The 20,156-nt window shown below is 40.4% G+C and overlaps 1 protein-coding gene across 1 annotated transcript; it reads left to right on the top strand.

The window, feature by feature from the left end:
- The first annotated feature begins 7,990 nt into the window (after positions 1–7,990).
- Positions 7,991–11,122, top strand: xbp1 (X-box binding protein 1). Its single transcript, XM_039802153.1, is given in 6 exon segments — positions 7,991–8,349; positions 8,895–8,991; positions 9,597–9,713; positions 9,825–9,905; positions 9,908–9,991; positions 10,118–11,122. Coding segments are annotated over 6 exon segments (1,191 nt in total). The 5' UTR covers positions 7,991–8,113; the 3' UTR covers positions 10,694–11,122.
- Positions 11,123–20,156: the final 9,034 nt, after the last annotated feature.

Below are 20,156 nucleotides of genomic sequence, written 5' to 3'. Positions count from 1 at the left end.
TGGTTGCATTTAGGTCAATTTATACTGATAGATGTATTTGGCTTGATTGTTTTATTTCCCAGAAATGTCATTTGGTGTAGAAACTGTATGATGGATGGATTAATTAAAAATGTGTGATGCCTCAAAGAGGATTTCTTTGATCCGAGAGCAGGGGCATTTACATGCTACTACTGTTTTACTGCCCGTTTACACAAGAAATTGATATGCAAAGTGGTGGATACCTTATCTGCAAATTAGGCTGGCACACATGCACATGCATTCACACACTCAGACAATGAAACAAGTGATCGTAGGGTAACTGGTGTGGAGGTATCAAAGAGATGAATGAGTTACTGCAGCATCATGCTTCAGTGTTAAGATGGAATGACTCAGAATGTCAACAGTGCTGCTTTTGCAGGCCCGCAGAGGCGTTCACACCTTCACAGCACTGAGATGCAGAAGTGGAAATGACCACTTGCTATGAAACAATCGGACAGAAAAAATGCATATTTCCAAATATAAAGGAAATAAAGCAGCTGTAGAGAGGTGCTGAAATCGGCAATTAAGATATAACAAAAAAACAGAGAAAAAAAAGTGACAGAGCAAGAAATAGAGGAGGTGGAAGGTGTTGGAAGGCTCAAGGCCAAACAAACACCCCAGTGGATCGTGGGTAGGGAGCAAGATGTACGATTGGGAGGAGGTATATGCAAACACAACGACCAGCCGCCCCCTGCAGCTGGATGCTGTCCCAGGGTGTGACCCCGGTCTCACCCCTATTGTCCAGCCCGGCTTTGCCCCATAACAACACCATTTACACCAGTACCCGCCCGGTGAGCACACACAGGCATTAGTGTTTACCCTGCGTACCATGCCTTTAGCTGTAGACACCAGGCCTTCACTAGAAAAAAAAACCATGGTAGGTTGACAGCAGCCTCCAATAAAGTTAGTTACAACACAAGTGCTGGAGTCGAGACATGATGCAATCTAATAATGTTATTTGGATCAAGGTTATAACTAAGAAAGAATGCTGTGGAGTGAGGTGTAGGATACACAGTTGATGTTACTGGCGCCAACTGAAGCTGCCAATAGTCAAGATGTTCTGCCAATATGCAGCTATCTTTAATTAGATTTTTTTTTTAAGCCAAACAAAAGAGATTGTCAGGACTCAATCCACAGAAAATATAAACAGAATTGTCATAAAGAGAACTAACTTCTTTTAGAGTTACTAATCAGTCCCAACGTTTCTTTCTATAATTTCTATGAGAAAAAAACCCTAACCAGTTACATGAAACATTTAAATGACCATTTAGGTTTCATAAGCGCCTTTTATGTGATTGTTGAATATCAGTCATTTAGTGGGGAAGTGATAGGACAGGAAAACATCCCACTCACAGTACGCTGTTCATTAAACTTTTATCAAGTTTCCCACCTTCCCTAAAAACAAAGAAGAAGAAATGAACTAGCATAGCTTAAAACCGTATTGTAAGTTTTATCTTCTAAAGGAGACTTGGCTGAGAAAAGAGCATTGTTACAAACATAAAAGTTGCAGACAAATGACATAACACAAAGTACTGAGACAGAATAATAAGTACGCCCTCAGTCGGCACAGCAGTTTGAATACCACTGGGTGCAGTTTTAATTTGGAAGGCTTGGTTATATCTTACATCACAGCTATGTCAGCTTGAAGAAATAAATGGGATTTATACGCCCTGAGATGTTTTTTTATGCTTTTGGGATTGGTCCATTTTGAATTATGGTTTTGAGGATCCACCCACCTTAATCACAGGCTCCAATTTTGAGCTGTGTGTGTGTGTGTGTGTGTGTGTGTGTGTGTGTGTGTGTGTGTGTGTGTGTGTAAGTACTGGTTGAGTCTCTGAGTCTAGCAGCCAGGACAGACTATGCACACAGTCCCTCTCAGAGCCTCCAAGGAAGATTATCAGAATCCAGGATGTGTAACCAAAGCTAAAATAATGTATAAAGCAATAGTTTGACATTTTGTGATTTACACTTATTCGCTTTCTGGCAGAGAGTTGGATGAGAAGATGGACCACTTTCACATGTGTTCGTTAAATATAAAGCTATAGACAGTTTAGCTTAGCATAAAGACTGTAAACTGGGAGTAACATCTAGCTTGGTTCGGTTGTTTAATCCATAAAATAACCAAATATAAAAACAACACTTTGCTACTTTACAGGCGGTTAAGTGTCGGACTATTTCTTGGCTTTAAGCAGGATTAAACAAACAAGATATATCATGTCAATTAGTGATCATTAGAGGTTCTGGTCAGCGGATTTTGTTACCCATGGACAAAGCCAGGCTAGCAATTTTCTCCTGTTTTCAGTGTTTGTGCTAAGCTACGCTAACTGCCCGTTGTAGCTTATTTAAGGAACATTAATTACAAAATAGAGTGATTCTACTGGGTTTCTGTGTATGTAGTCATTTGTGAAGATGTTTCTGGAACATTAATAATAAGACACTTCACATTCTTTTGAACCAGTCAGGCAGCAAAGACCTTTCAGGTTTAAGAGCATCTTGAAACCTCCTTGTCTCACTCAATAAGTGGTAATTGTTTGTGCTTACGTTGTGTGGTTACACCCATGTACGCGCATAATCTATTAAGAGGATTTCATTGAGTACTTACAGAGTATTAGTTTGTGTTTACAAAGCTCTCTTTTCTATGGGTTGATATAGTAGTATAAGTCCATTGGCAGTGGTGGGGTGTAACTAAGTAGGCTACATTGAGTAATATACTTAAGTACAATTTTGAGGTATTTGTTCTTTGCTTGACTACCACAACTATATACTAAGTACATAAAGCATTTAAAATGAGCTCCACCTCAACCAGCAATAACATTAATGTACTGTTTACATGTTGATTCATCAATAATAATGCGACTGTAACATAATAATATAACACAGGACCCATTCTGACAAACACATACATTAGTGCATTTTGCTGATAATACTTTCATACTTTTACTTAAGTGAAATATTTGAATTCAGCACTTTTACTTCTGATAGAGCATTTCAATAGTTAAATGTCACTACTTTTCCTTAAAGGTGCAATATCTAAGTGTTTAAAATAGTTATTGCAGTACAAATTCAAAATACTGGACAGAGTCGTCTCCCCTGCCCCCTTCATCCCCAGACTCGAAGTTGACGTTGGTTGCCAGGCTGAGAGCGTAGCATACACAACAACGTTGTTAGACGATTGTCTCACATAGCCAGACATTACTGCACAGCACAGTGGAGTAGCTAACGTTAGATGCTAGCTATATTGACAGTCATAAAAGCCCGTGCTCACGCAGAGCTCTGTACCCAACTGACAGACACACTTTTCGGCTTAGAATTACGGTAGGAACCGCTAAAAACACAACAACCTCGCTGTCCTCTCCACCCGACGGACAGACACACTTCCTAGGCTTAGAATTACGGTAGGAACTGCTAAAAATACCACTACCTTGCTGTCCTCTCCACCCAATTGAACACACTTTATTGGCTTAGAATTACGGCAACAATCGCTAAACACACTGCAAACTCACAGTTCTCTCTTCCCAATTTACAGCCCCCCTCTCTTGGCTTAAAATAATTCACCATTGTCGGCTACAGCCGCTGAACAGGCTACACGTTGTAAACAGCTGTGGCCCGCTTGCCCGGTCCTCCGGTAACGTTAGCAGGGTTAGCATGGCAGCGTTAGCCAGGACCAGTCGGGATCACTTTACTGGCTGTGTCTCAGTTGTTTTTGCGAGTAACCAACTCGGGTACTCTAGCTATATAATTCAATGTGAGTACACAAATGTTGAAATGACCGTCCCTTGTAGCCGTGGTAAAGTAGCCTGAAGCTAATGCTTAGCTACCTGTTCAGGAGGAAATTAGCCAACTCTGCGTCCTTTTGGGCTCTAAGCTGTCTCCATCTTTCAAATACATCTCCAATATTTACCCGGGGTTTGTTATGTCTCTGGTCACACAACTGTTAGAAACATGCCGTTTTTTTTTAGGTCGGGTAGAATCATTGACATATATATAATGGACCAATAGACCACGTTGCTCTGGACGGAGACCAGTGAAGGCTATCAGAAGCACTTTTCCGGTGATCTCTTGCTTTACTGCGCAGCCTCCAACTGACAGAGACAACGTAAATGTGACGTGAGCAACGTGTCTGAAAGTTATAAGTCTTCTGGTAGCTGTGCCAAGAGAAATATCAATCATTCCCAATCTTAAAGAGACGGAGAGTGTAGGTATATGTAAGGAGATAACATGGGCACAGGCTAATTATTGCTAACTAACATGCTAGTTAACATTAGTAATTAAACCTAAACAGCTAACGTAAGTCGAAGCTGCCTGCGAGCTTCTCCTGTACTATACGGTAATTCCTCTACTGTGCAACAGTAATGGTGCGTTCTTTTTGTCCACCGAAGTCGTTTTACGAGTTGTTTTCCGGAGTTACAACCCGGAAGTTTCAAAAAGAACGCCCCCGAGGTCGTATTTACGACTCGTCGAGATCTTCTGAACTCAGAGGACCCCGAGCTCACTTTCAAAGATGGCTACGTCGTGCATCACACGTAGTAAACATTGTGGTTATCTACAATTTTAAGCACTTTTGTCTTTGTTGTAACCAAATGAAGAAGTTGTACACATAGCGCTGTATACTGCTACCTATAGGCATGTCGCTACAGTCTTATTAGGAGTTAAATACCGCCTGATTAGTTATTTTGTAGCTTGTGCAGCTGAAATTGGCTAGAGACGCTTGGTTGCTATATGACAACAATGGCTTTAAGCCGAGTCTTGAGCAGAAAGCAGAGGAGTAGCCTAACGTTAACGTTAATCAAAACGTAATTTTCATGTATCAAACTGTGAAATATATGTGTGTAATATGTCAATAAGTGGGTGAATAGAATCCTAAATGTTACTAAAAATGTTTCAAAAATCCATCTTTTCTCCAACTCGTAGTATTGTGTGACAAAAAGAACGCAACAACCCGCGGTTATTCGTTTTTCGACACGAATGTGACGTCACGCTCAAGCTGTTACAAGACAAAAAGAAAGCACCATAAGTCACTTGGTTATGACACAATCATTAGTCTATTTTTACAAAAACGTCTGCTACGGAGCCATAACGTGAGGTACAAGGTAATGGAGCCTTTTATACATTGTCGTGTTTCTTTAGAACTAAACAATCGACAAATAGAGTCTTTAAACATTTCTGATGTAAAGTTATTCGCTGTCAAAGTGGCGCCAAAATGTATGCTAGTCAGTGGAATGCTAACGGGAGGTGATTTCTTTGTAGCATCAAAATGGCGCCATAGGAGGTTCAAGTTCTGAAGAGAAGCTTACCCCCTTGGGTAGAATCTATCTCCGTTGATCCTGTTTGTTTGCTGCTTTGATGGCTGTACTAACGTTACAGCTGTAGTGCGCTGGGTTTACGTTTTTACAGGTAACGTTATATCTGGCAACCCGGCCTGGCTGTCAAACTGGGCAGTTGATAACAACACACAGGCCAAAACACAAACAGAAATTCCATCATGGAACGGAAATTTCAAAAGGCGAAAATACTGGTATTAGCATTGTTGTCAGAAAAGATAGTATTTCAACTTAGCATGTTTCGCATTGGGGTCATTGTTTGATTTATTACAGTAAATATATTACATATTGGATCTTTAAGTAAATTATTTGAATACTTCTTCCACCACTGTTCACTGAGACATTTTACTTTGGAATGTTAGAAAACAATGTGGACTGAAGACATGATTTGCAATTTAAATGTATACAATTTTCAAAACAAAAGCAATTGATGACAGATACCCACTGCACTGGCTATGCACCGGATGTAGTGAGACTGAAGTATGATACACAAAAGGAAAATCCCTCTGGCTATTTTGCAGAAAGATTTGAATACTTTTTTTAAGATCAATTTTTTGTATTGTTTTTATCTTTTAAAACATACAGAACAGACAAACACAATTGAACAAGAACAACAACCCGCTCCCACCCCCCACCCTCTGGAAAAAAACAAAAACAGAAATCACACCTTGCCTAGTCACTTTCCTCTAGTTCTTGTGATGTTGAGGTCATATTAGGACTGATACTTGTGCTGCTGCGTTTTTTCCATAGGTCTATAGTTGATGATTTGGCTTTGTTAATCCTTGCTGTAGAGAGCTCAAGCATAACTATGTCCAGGAAGTACGCCAACCACTGTTTTATAGTTTGAATACTTTTGAGTTGTTACACCTCTATCCTATTCTGGGTTAAACATAACTTGAGAGCAACACACATTTATGAGGTCACTTCACTGATGGCAAATGTGACACTTGTCTCATACATGATGGGGGATCCCCAACCTACTTTGCAAGTCAAAAATAACTAACTGCGTTTCATCTTTTGGCTGGGTGGTGTATAATAGTATTCTCCTGTTCGCTCTCTTGAATGACATAAAAACACTTGAAAATAGGAAATGTTCACTAGGACATTCAAAGGAACACCCATTTCCCTATTTGCTTTAGGGCTTGTGGGAAGTTAGTTTAAACTTTAATTTAACTATAGGGTAATTTCTGTAAATAAAGGACATCCTGGATCCTGTCTCTTTCTTTAATACTACACTACACTATGACACACATACACACACACACACACACAATAACACACCATCATAAACGCCTGCTCTGACTTTCTCAGATGTTGATTCTGTAGTGACGGTAAAGTTCCGCAAACAGGCCAGTGTTTGCTCTTGCTCCTGTAGTTACTCCTGCTGAGGTGAGAGACGACAGGAGCAAACAGCTAAAAGCTGTAAACAATAACGGTGGCCAGATACTGCAAAAATGTGAATTCCCGTTTGAGGACGAACAGGAGTTTTAGGAAAAGAGCGTACTTGTGAACTTGCTTGTTCAATTTTTTATACATGTAGTGAACTGTAATTCAATTCCTTTAGTTGTGTTCAAAATTATTTTTGTTTTGTGTTTCTATTACTCTTTGTGGGACAAGCAAACCAGTTTCACTGCAAACCTTTTAGGCCTACTCAACATGAAGTTGATGTTATAAGAATATAAACTGAAATGTAACAAAAAAAGAATATAGGCTGAATGAATCATCCACAATAAGAAAGTGTGCAAACACTGAACAATAATCTATGGCGCTGTAACAGGATTCTGTTTCTTTAAGGTTAAATGATCTTTAAATTATACAAACCACTGCATGCTGATAATAGCCTAATGATGTTTTTGAAATTGTGTTCTCAAAGGTGTGAAAGCCTTCAAATGAGGAAAAAAAGAAGGAGAAAGAAATCATTTGACAGACAAGAAACTGACAAACAATCCATCATTCAACAGTCCTTACAGTAACTATGAATGAGCACTTCAGGGAAAGCCATCAGAGTGGTAAAGCATGTTTTGTGTGTTTAATCAGACTCCTTCAAAGAAAAGAATGAGGAAACGTTATGTACAAGACAAAGAGCAGGAAGCATGCAAACTTCTCTTCTCTGCATCTTGGGACCATGAAACTGAGGTTTAAACAGAAAAATAAAAAAAAGAATATCTCCTATACTAACAAAACAAACAAAGTGTGACCTGTGAATCTATAGTGGAATTTATGTTCTTAACTTCAGCGGATATAAAATCTAAAAGCTTAATGTGACCTTCTACTTTTAAAACCAATATGAAGTACTGGGTTGTGTTTGTCTTTACTGGACAGAGAGGTTGTAAATCCAGGAAAGTCCAAATCAATGTCACAGCTCCACGATCAATACAGTGAAAGTGCTACAGGCTACAATATAATATATTATGTAATAAGATGGCTGAATTACATATTGTTGACTTGAAACAGAAATTGACACCAAGTCTTGATGGGAAATTAGGCTACACTTACAAGGAACTTTGGGTATTTTACTTTGCCAGCAGTGAAACTTCAAATGCAAATTACATCAGCACTGCGACCAATCACAGGGCGTAAATAAATTGCGTCAGAGCCGCTTGGAGCCTATCAGCTGTCACCACGATAGTAGAAAAGCATCGCAGGCACAGCCCATCTTGTTCAACAGTTGAGAATTGCCGGGGATCAGGTACCAGAGAAACCTTAAGGTTTCTACTAAATTCAAAAGGATACCCCATTATTTTTTTAAGTAACCGTCTGTAGGATATATCAACATGGTGGTGGTAGCAGCAGGGACCGGAGGGCCCCATAAAGTGCTCCTGATTTCCGGCAAACAGACCGGCTCCTCCAGCGGCTCACAGGCAGGCTTCAACCGGGCCATCTCTGTCGTTTTACCGTCATCGGCTAGCACGGCGTCGTCGGACTCCGACTCCAACTCTTCTGCTGGGCCGCCCATCCGAAAAAGACAGAGGCTCACGCACTTGAGTCCGGAGGAAAAGCAACTTCGCAGGTTAGTTACAGAAAAATATCCTTAATGTACCATCATATCTGGGTAAAAACATTATTTTTAAAGCGTAAACCCGGCGATTGTTAAAGAGACTACTACAGGGGCACGCCCATAGATATTGATCTCCGTTGAACAATAGTAACGTGAAACTGATGGCGATTAAAATCGCACCGTGACTGAATTAGGTCAATGTTGCATCTCCTAATATTATCCGTAGGTCATGTGACGTTACGTTGTTTAAAATTGCCACATGAAGCCAGTAATTGACTTAGTTAAACGTCGTATTTCTGTGAACTTTGTACTTTGGCCTAACGTTAGCTTGTCAAACTGCTTATCTCAGTGATTTGACGGTTAGGACCCGCCTGGGCTCTGCTGTTACGGAGCAGGATACTGATATCCTGATATGCCTGCGTGGCAGGAACATGGCCGGTGATTGCGCAGTACCGTGAACTCTATGCACGTCGGAGGGCTTTGTCAGCATCATGGAAAGAATGTGTTAAATTTATTTTCTCCTAATATTTTCTTCTTCTTCTTTTTTTTCCCCTCAGGAAACTAAAGAACAGAGTCGCAGCTCAGACCGCCAGAGACAGGAAGAAGGCAAAAATGGGGGAGCTGGAACAGCAAGTACTAGAGTTGGAGCTGGAGGTAAAGCACCTTTAAAACAGGGGTGTAGCCGGGGCATACAGGACCCCATTTAAAGCACATTCCACCTCCCAATATGTCATCTGAAGTACAATTCAATAGGGCTGGGCAATATATTTATTATATCGATATCGTGATGGGAGACTAGATATCATCTTGGATATTGGATTTCGTAATTTGACATAAGTGGTGTCTTTTTCTGGTTTTAAAGGCTGCATTACAGCAAAGGGATGTACTGTTCTATTATTTGTCTTTACCCACTTAGACATTATGTCCACATTACTAATGATTATGTATCTAAGTGTGAAGATATTTTGTTAAAGCACCAATTGTCAACCCTAGAATATCGCCGCAATATTGAGGCATTTGGTCAAGAATATCGTGATATCTGATTTTGTCCATCGCCCAGCCCTACAATTCAAACACATCTCCCTCACTCTACCACACACACAGACACACACACACACACACACACACACACACACACACACACACACACACACCCTTATTTGGTGCAGTTCCATTTCTAGTGTGTTGGCTTCATGCATCACTTCTCCATAAACGGTTGCAAGTTTCAGGTACAAACATCTGTTTTTTTCATCCTGCAGAATCAGAAACTTCACATTGAAAACAGTCTACTTCGGGACAAATCAAATGGCCTAATGACAGAAAATGAGGAACTAAGACAGAGACTTGGGTTGGACACCCTCGACTCAAAAGAGAAGGTAAGATTGTAATTCATACTTGTAGGGGAAGCAGAGTGTGTTGGCTTGTGGTAATTGTCCTTTGCGTGGATTAGCTGTAATTCACCCTTTGTCCATTTTTCTCCATCCCAGGTTCAGAGTTTGTTGTCCACTGGGAACGACGCAGGTTTAGGGATCGGGTCTTCTGAGTCCGCAGCACTCAGGCTACGTGTGCCTCCGCAGCAGGTGCAGGCCCAGCACTCCCTAAATCTGAAGACTTCTCAATGGATACAAATGGTTCTGACACTGCAGACAATGAGGTAAGTCTCTAATAAAGATGGCTCCTTCTTTATGAAAAGATTTAAATCTTGTTTCTAAGAAAGCTCCAGAGTCAGGTCATGGGTTACTAGGCTAATCTCTGGTTTTCCCCCCCCTCCCCTCACTAGTCTGATTTGCTCCTGGGCATTCTGGACATCCTTGACCCAGAGCTGTTCCTCAAGTCTTGTGAACAGGAGTGCCAGGAGCCGCAGGTGCTGTTGGTCGGAGGGGGGGACCCAGTACCTGCCACCACACCTGCGACTCTGGGGGCCCCATCAGTTAAGCTGGAGGCCCTTAATGAACTGATCCACTTTGACCACATCTACACGAAGCCCGTGGAGGAGGTGAGCAGCGGGCAGCGCTACGACTCGGAGAGCGACACAGAGGAGACGATCGACGAGGACGCCGTCCCCATTCCCGAGGTGGTGGTCGAGGAGGAGACCGTCTGCATCAAAGACGAGCCAGAGGAAGTGGTCATCCCCAGCTGTGACAGCCACAGTCGGATGGATGACTTTTTGTCTGGAGCCTCCTCAACTTCCCTCAGCGGCCTGGATAATGAAGCTTGCCTTGCGGATACCTACAGCGACTCCGGATACGAAGGGTCCCCTTCCCCTTTCAGCGACATTTCCTCTTCCCTGTGCTCAGAGAGCACCTGGGATGACATGTTTGCTAATGAACTCTTCCCCCAGCTCATCAGTGTCTGAATCAACCATCCAGCCCACCAATAATTAAAATATATCATACATACATACATACCACTGAGTCTGCTCATATATTTGCTAAAGTTAAGCACATAATCTCTTTTTTAATACAGCAGGTCTGTACCATTGGCGATGCTACCTTGACTTGTGGGAGATGGAGTTCATGACAGCTTATTTTGGCATCATTTAATTACTGCAGAGGATTTAAGATTAATTACAAATCTTTCGCTCACTGTTGAAAGATGACGTGGGTGGAATCCAGTATTTCTGTAAATGAATAGGGGGGGATAGGGACCGATCATTTAAATAGCTTTTTATTTATTTGTGTATTCTGCTTCGGAGTCCTTGTATATCCACATGTAAACGCGCTTTCTTCTAATTTGTTGATGCTCTCCATGTAGTCTACTGCATTAAAAAAAACTTTTTGCATTGCATCTTGTCTCTTTTAGTCATTGCATCTTTTTATACAGGAAGAACAGAACAGTTTTTAAATATGCAACCTGGGATCATCTGGCATGAATATGCACATGAAAGGATTTTTAGAATTTCCTTTAAGGATTTAAAAAAATACTTTTTAAGGAATAGGTAATGCATGTCAATAGGACATTACAGGTTTCTATCGTGAACTCTGCCGCTTTTAGAAACTACTGCTGAAAGAAATGGTTCAATTGGTTGACAAATCATTGGGGATTGTGCTAATTTAAGCAAAATAGCCATGTGCTTGCTGGTTCCAGTTTCTCAAATACTGCTTCATATTGTAAACTAAATATCTTTGGATTTTGGACTGATGGTTGCACAGAACCAGCAATTTAAAGATGTCCCGCTGACTTCAGAAAACACTGAAAAACGCCCATCCCAATTTTCAAGACTAAAGCAATGGATGAGGTCCTGGGCTAAATCAGATGTGTCACAAGATGATTGATGGAGAAAAAAAACTAACGTTACACAAAATTTAGTCTGACATTTCAAAAACAAATCACTTGGAGGCTGAACTCCTACCTACTCCACTACCTGTGATGAGGGGTCCCAAGTTTATTAGCTACAGCATTGCAGCTATTCTTCTGGGGTCCACAAAACAGATTTTTTACATAGTGACAATGCAACCATTACAAGTTACATGATAACATTACAGAATAAACAGGACAGACTTAAACACAGACAAGACAAGCTCCCGACAATTCAAAAACCAGAGATTTGAAATAGTCCATTTCACTCGAGTGTTCTCAACATATTGCAAATCATAATACAGTCCATTTCACTCTAGTATTCAGAACAATCAAAATACATAATTATAGTCTGTTCCACCCCAGTATTCCTGGTCCACAAACTCAGACAGACCCTGAGCCACACAAGACATATCAACATAATCAAACTAACATTTGTATTTTGTTCAAAACTCAGCCATACTAGTTTCAACATCATTCCAATATATCTAGGCTGTTTTACAAACATTTTAAATCAAATTTGACTTTTTTCTTGTGCGATATGTCTCTGGAGTAAATTTAATTCCTGCATAGCTTGGTACTTGACTGTTTGTTTGACTGCAATTGTCCTTGCTTAGATATTTGATTGGAAATGATTGGACTAAGCAATACATTATAAAGGTAAATGACAGACACATTGAAAATAACTGTTAGCTGCAGCCCTAATGGAATCATATTCTAACCACTGATGCATATCTCTGCTTACACAGACGCTTCATAAAAAGCATGTATTGTCTTACAATTTAAATCACATCACTAATGGAATCAGTTTTACCCCCATACGTGGTAGTGATATCAGGAGTTTTAACTATGCAAATGATATTTAATTAGATTGTTGAATGTTTACTGTGCTCTTTAGTTTAGTATGGGGAATCAAAGGTTCAAGGTAGGAGTATGTTCACAAAACAGGTTCATCAATCTTATTTCAAACTCTCTAATATGAGCAATCAAGATGCATAACTCAATAATACAAAGCACAATCTTTTCACAGTTATCTGTACAAGTCTCCTATCCTCATTTGTGAAATGATTTCACGTGTGCAGACACAGTGTTTATATGCCCTATCTTTCTTGTGCCAGCACAACCTTGCTTTTCTGAGGAGGCCTGCTTGTATTACCCTTCTAATGTAACCGGGAATCTAACCTGAGACAGTTTGATTCTTTACTTCCCATCAGAAAGAGGTCAGTGTAAGTATCGTTGGTGTTTTGGCCTGGTGTAAAGACAATAGGCTGAGTGGGGAACACACCTTTCCCCTCAGGTCGTTATTCTAATTACAATGAGATTTCATTGTGTGTGTCAAAGGAGATAGTTGCCCTTTTTACGTTCCCAAGGCTCTGATTGGTATGACCCACCCATTGTACGAGCCCCTGTTGTTGTATGAACTGATTAAATCAGTTTTCTTTAGATGCAACACTTGATGTAATTGATCTGAACTCTGCAGGGCCTGGCTGCCTGTCTCTGTTAGCTGTAGCTCTTGTTCACTGCTTACAAAGCTTTTTATTACTGCGATCACCCATTATGTTTCACAGCAACTATTCTCGTACATGACGGCAAATTATCTGGAAGGGAATTGTTGTTATATGCTTAAGACGGGTATAATGTGTAGTGTGCAGTGCAGAGTAATACACAAACAACACAGAAGTTGATATGTAATGCCTGTACCGCTGGGACATGAAAGTAAATGTTGAGTTCTACTCTACTCTAACAGTGTTGTCAATAATACTTCAAGATTGAAGAGGAAAAACAAAACAAAAAAGGCAACTCAGCTATTTCATTATAATTTGACTTCCATTTTGTTATTGTGGTAGGTTGAAGGAAACCGCAACAGCCTTTGACGTAGATATGCCTCAGCTACTCTGAAGAAGTGTGGTGAGAAATGTATGTTTCCTGTCTCGTAGGTGAAAACCACAGCAGAGACGTAAGTCAGCCTTACAGCTGTGGATCTGAAACTGAAAAATATCTGCTGAAGCATGTCTTTTGATTTCAGGCTGTAGATTCTGGTTTATTTAGGGACAATGGACTCATTTCTGTTTCAACTCGGTGCATGTGTGAGCCAGTTACAGTTTTTTTTCACCCACTGGTTAGATAAAATACGTTTTGATTAAAAATGATCAGCTTGCTAAGTTAAGAGATACGTATCTTTACCCTTCAGGAGTCTTCTGCATTAGATTAAAACACAGCCTACAGTAAATCCTTATAATCCCATTTAGGGAAACTCCCTTCCTGCTAATCCAAGATTCCTGCCACAATTCTGGTCAAATGCTAAAATAAAGCACTTTTTTTAATTTATTTTTTATTGTCACTGGAAATTTTGAAGAGGATTCCCCTTAAAAGCACCCATAATATTTCCTTTCAGCTGTTTTAAAATTCAAGACAGAACCGATATTCAAATCATCAACAATAAACTGAAGATCATTTTGGGATATGAATCCGGGTGGTTGCTGTAACAAAATCAAGACGTGAACCTCAATATTTATATTCATTCTCCAAAATTGCCAAAGGAGTAATTTAAGCAAAAAAGTGACAAACTGTTTAATAGGGCTGGGCAATATATCAATATTATATCAACATTGATATATGAGATTAGATATCGTCTTCAATTTTGGATATCGTAATATGGTGCTATGACACGAGTGTTGACTTTTTCTGGTTTTAAAGGCTGCATTACAGTAAAGTGATGTTCTTTTCTGAACTTACCAGACTGTTCTAGCTGCTGTGTTATTTGCCTTTACCCACTCAGTCATTATAGCCACATTATTGATGATATATTCATCTAAAATCTCATTGTGTAAATTGTTTGTGAAAGCACCAAAAGTCAACCCTACAATATCGCCGCAATATTGACATCGATGTACGTGGTCAAAAATATTGTGATATTTGATTTTCTCCATATCGCCCGGCACCAATTCAACTTCATCTGTGGACAATAAATGGTGTAGTTTGGATCTTGCCAGTGGCCACATTTGGCTTGTTTGACTGACAACATTTTTAAGCATGTGATTCAATTGAATTGAATTGAATTGATTCAGGACATCCCAGATGAGGTCAAAAGCACAGGGGCGCAATTAAACCGGAGCTTGCCCATGCCCTGACAGCAGGGGTACAAAGATGACATGAAGATCATGTGAACTCCATATGTTTTTCAATAAAAGGAAACAATTTCTATTGCAGAGAAGGGGCAAAAAAAATGTAAATTTAAATAGTACAATGACTTGTCAAACTGCAACAATAAACCAATGAATAACAAGGGCACTGGGAAAACCAGATTGCACTCCAGCCTACAACAAACATGGCTCAGATAGAATAACGATTGTATGTAAACTAAGTCGATGAATGTATTACAGAAAAGGGACCCTGGATGTCCCATAAATGATCTAATCAAAAATCTGCTGACATCTCGAGAGAAAGAACCCCAGTCACCACTTACAACCTCTATACAATCTGTGACTGTATTTCACAACTTCGCTTTCAAGGGTCCAACTGTTTCATTTGGAGTGTTGTATGGTACAAAAATGCTGTATCCTATTTGCTTACATGGATATCTGTTGTTGACTTGTTTTGGGTGCGCCACAGTCTGGATTTAAATATCCGATAGTTTGCCCTGAAATTCATCAGTTCTTTGTGTGGCTATTTAATGACTAGGACCTGGAAATGCTGACTACTGTCTTCAGTGTGCCTTGTTTTTATCTGTATGAACAAGGCCTGAATCATCTCAACATTTATGGGCCCCTTTCCTGCTATTGTCCAAACGGACGTGAGATGTTTTGTGACCAAAATATTGCATTTTATGTTGATTTCTGTTGCCTAAGACTTGATAAAGACAAGCTCCAGGCCAGTGTGTTCCTCTAAACCAGTATGAAACCAACCTGGTTCTGGATGTCAAAGTTCATGCTCAAATTAGAACCAGATTTGACGCGCTAATATGACACTGTCGTCACCTAAGAACGGATTTGGATAAACGTTACCGCAGGCCTCGAGTTACTACGCTCAGCAGTATTATAAAGAGGATTGCTAAACCTACACTGGCAGCTGCCACTTCAATGTAAATATGGGTTTTACAGTTGGAACATTCAAGCTCTTCTGTCTACACTGTAAACAGTGTGCTCTAAGGCCACGTCCACATGTACCAAAACGATCTTTTTTTACCCGTCTTCCCTGGATTCGTTTCAAGAATAGTTGCGTCCAAACAAATCCATTTGTAAATGACTCAACACGCTACTTCATATTCCAAGCCTATAGGCGGCGCTGTTTCTGCTACAGAAATTCACCAAAAAGAAGAAGAAGAGCATAGTCACTTCCACTTCCCATTATAACATGGCTAGTAGACTAACACTCTCTTAATACATCCATGGACTATAATAACTTTCACCACTGCTCATTTTATAAAGGCCGCCGCAAGAAAACATGTCTTTGTTTACATTGTATAATGTGCTGTTGGATTGCTTTTTATTTTGCAATTCTGTCTGCCAGCTAGTTGATAAGTTGTCTACTTCCACTTTATAAACAACCATAGCAGCTAACGTTAGCTACGTCGCAGCTGTAGCGTTCAGCTACTTTAGCGATGTTTAACGTTGGCTACATAACGTTAGCAATATATCTTGTGTAGAATCCAGGACCGGCAGGGCAGAGGGAAGTGTCAGGGAGCAGAGACAAAGTATTTAGATGAAGTGAGCTGGTTTGACCATGGAGATGGGATATGCTCGCTTAGCTTCACCACAGTCATGTGTGACCAGCGTGCAATAGCACTAGTGCGGTAAGAGGTCGTGGGGTGTGGCGATGACATCATCGATATGGGGTCGTATTCGTATTCGCCATCCATACGAAGTCAAACGAGAGCCGTTTTCGAATTTTTTCACCCTGAGACCCGGTTTTAAAAAAGTGCGTTTTCAGGCAGTGCGTTTACAGGATTCGTCTGGATGGTCGGCCCAAACGATGCAAACGATGTGCGTTTGCACAAAAAAACGTTTCCGTGTGGACGGCCCCAATTTACATTTAAACTGAGAGCAACAGGGTAAATCTGCTCTGACACAATAACAGAAACCCTTCACAACAAGGATTCTGAGTAATAAATAAATAAGCAAGCAAAAAGAAGTTCCACCTGACCAAACAGGATTCAAAGACAAAGTGAGTCAGGTGTAAAGCAAATAAGAGGGCAAGGCAGCCATGTGACAGTTTTCTCACGTGAGAGGTAATGTTAATGGTGTTTCTGGGTGGGGGTGAGCTGGGGGTCTCACTCTCTGCAGTCGCCGACCCTTGAGAACTGAGGGACTTCAGTCACTTCCCCCAAATGAGGAATGTAAATCATCGACCCCCTTTGGCCCTTTTTAATTAAAAGTCTAACAAATGGCTGATCACAAGCTGGGGAGGGGGCATAGCTTTGGTATTTAGGGCACCTTATCAAAGATTCAGTTCGGGAAATGTGAGTCATCGACCCCGTCATTGCCAACAAACAACATCTGTCCATCTCTGTTTGTGGACATCGAGGAACACGATTCACCAGCATGTTTTTAAGGCAAACTGCTGCACTCAATCACCTGCTGAAGGGATAGTTCGGATATTTTGAATACGACCAAAGACCAGCAAATCCCAGAGCGAGGTAAAACTACTGTCAAATATTCTAAATAAAGCGTACACTAAACCAATGTTGGTTTTTTAAGTTGAGCCTTTTTTAGGTGGCTAAAATATGTTTTGCTGCTGCCCCCATCAACAGCAGTACATTGCTTAGCTTCCGTGTGGGTACTGCATCCTGCTTTTCTAAACTGGGGGCGTGCCGACCACCATCTACTGTAGGTAACTGACAATGGATAAGTACCTCATATGACGCCATTTAAAAATATCCAAACTATCCCTTTAGCATTCCAAGAAACAATACTTGGTTAATCCTGCTTTTTTTATTCAAAAAGGTGTGTTTCTATTTTAATTGTTTTCCGTTTAAGTCTGGCTTGTTTTTCCGGATTTTAGTCAGGTCTACGCAGTAACTCATTATACAGAAATTAAGCCGTCAATCATCTGTCTTTTATCTGCATCATCCTGTACGAGCTGTTCTTTTCACTTGAAAGAACCCAAAGAATAACAATACAACCCCACCCCTCCTGTCTCGTCAGGAACAAGTCAACTGTTTCTTTTGTTGCATCACAACTTGAATGTGTGTGCTAACAAGAAGCTGCAGACGTATGTGATCAAGTGACATACCAACATGCACTCACATGCAGTTGCTCACTTCGCTCTTGTGCTCAGGCCAGAGGGTTTACTCTGTAGCTGTGAGAGATTGCTATCCTCAGTTACCACTGGCAACAAAGGACCGTCAGTGGAGTGTGTTAATGCATGTCTGATCCACGGCACTAAGCCAAAGCCCACTGAGAGAGAACAGTAAGGCTACTTATGGGAGTCAGATGTGTCCCTGAAAGTCAAGAACATGCAGTTCTAAAACTTGTTGAACAATTGTAGAACTGTATTTAAAGACCCCCCCCCAAGAGGTGTTTAAAGACATAAAAATACAAAGAATAATGGGGTTTTGTCACATCTTAAAAGTACATCTATATTTTTTTCAATAAAAATCCAGAATCTATGAATATGCAAATATTTTTTTATTTCAAAGGTTTAACTACTGGACACAAGATGTCTCCTACTTTACTGTAAAGTGCATTCTCACTGTGCGCTTGAGGCTTCAAGTTTCCTTTTTAAGAAGTTGGCTTTTGGCCCACAATTAGTTGCAAACTAGTCTTCAACTCAGATTTAGGTTGAGCACAGAGAAACTTTCCTCCTTCAGCAGATGAATGTAAATACAGCCTTGTAGTGTCAAACTCCGCAAATTCATCACTCTACTTAGTTAAGGTCAAACATTAAAGTAACAAAAAGCCAAACACATTTTTGGGTGGATGGGGACTTTACAGTTTGTAAGGTAATAAATGGCCACAAACTAAGCAACAAAATAAGTGACACTTTTTTCAAAAGATTCAAGAAATAATCTTTTATCTATATAAGAGAGACATCACCATATTATGCTTTTAAAATAAAAAAACAATAACATATTCTTTGGAAGAAAGATCAGCAATGAGGAAACAACCAGACGACTAGACGTGTTGTAAAATGAATGACAGCAGGCTATCCAGGGCTACCCGGAGTGATATTTAATAGGCACAAGCTAATGCAAGCTGCGGATGAACTCGCGTTACAGATTACGCAAGGCTCCATTGCCATGGTATCACTTCCTGTACATGTGGCAAGTCTGCAAGAGGCAGCCCATCTGCTGTAGGAAAACATTAATCACTTGGATTCCTCCTACACAGCTTGGCAGGTTCTGCCTTTGAAGCTCTCTCAAAGGTAGAAAACCCACATAACAAAGATTCAGAGCGGATCAAGGGGATTTAAATTGCACATTATGAATATCTTTTGATATTATCTGAATGCCTTCAGCTCTCATAACCTTGACACAGCTTTGCATTTTACTTCTGCAATCTAATTCAAATTCCAATTTTTCAAAGATAGTTTTATCTTACACAACTTTTAAAAGGCCCTCTCACTGCTTGCTAAAACTAGTCCCCTGAGGTTAAAGGCTCATACCTCAGCCTGTGTCTGCCAGCAATTACAGAGTATGCTTAGACATTATTACAGAGCACAGACAGACAGGCATGGACACACATACGCAAGCTAAGTACCGTAATTCTGATTTGGATTGTCATCTTTCATGTGTTTTCATCAGGACCACCTACGCTATCTGAGACAATAAACATCCCTTCGCTGTCACGGCTTGTACTGTGTCTGTTGCAATATTGTGTAAGAGTCATAGATCAATAGTGTTGCTTTTAAGTGAAAACTTTGTGCTGTATGTCAGCTTTTTGGAAACTTTAGGGAGAAACAATCTTTTGCGTTACCTAATGATGTCCAAACAAGCCATGTTAGCCACTCTGTGAGGATGTACATAGGCTCAGTGGTGCTTTGAGCTAAATGCTAAATGATGCGCATTTTCAAGTATTGCATCACAAAAGCTGTATGGAAACAGGCAAAAGAGACTACTTCAATTGCACTAAGAAAATGGTGGTTTTTGCCTTTGTGGAAAAAGACTATGGAAACGCATTTGCAGAATTAGTTTTAAAGGGGTGGTTCAGAATTTTGGACATAGGACCTAATTTCCAAGTTAGTCAGTGTGTTATTCATCAGTGGAGACCGTTTTCAACACTTTTCATCCAGTCCTTCCAGTTGCAGAGTTCGCTGGTGCTAGGCTAGCGCAAGTCAACAGTATCTGCTAGCCTGCCACTAAAAACAGTCTTACCCATTCCACAGTACACCCGAGGCAAATAAATTATAACGCCAGACTATCGATGTAAATGTCTGTGTTGATAGAATAATGTTAGAAATAAAACTACCCTTGCATCTCAATGATCGCATTACATTTTTAGGGACTAGTTTCTCAGCACCGGCTGAATTTTACTTAGCTTTGCGGCGGAAAGTAGCGGAGAAGCGCACTCCAGTTGGGACACCTA

This window comes from Perca fluviatilis, chromosome 6 (assembly GCF_010015445.1).
Source record: "Perca fluviatilis chromosome 6, GENO_Pfluv_1.0, whole genome shotgun sequence".
Classification (NCBI taxonomy): Eukaryota; Metazoa; Chordata; class Actinopteri; order Perciformes; family Percidae; genus Perca; species Perca fluviatilis.
Note: the sequence above shows the minus strand (reverse complement) of the source record. Positions and strands in the feature narration are given on the sequence as shown.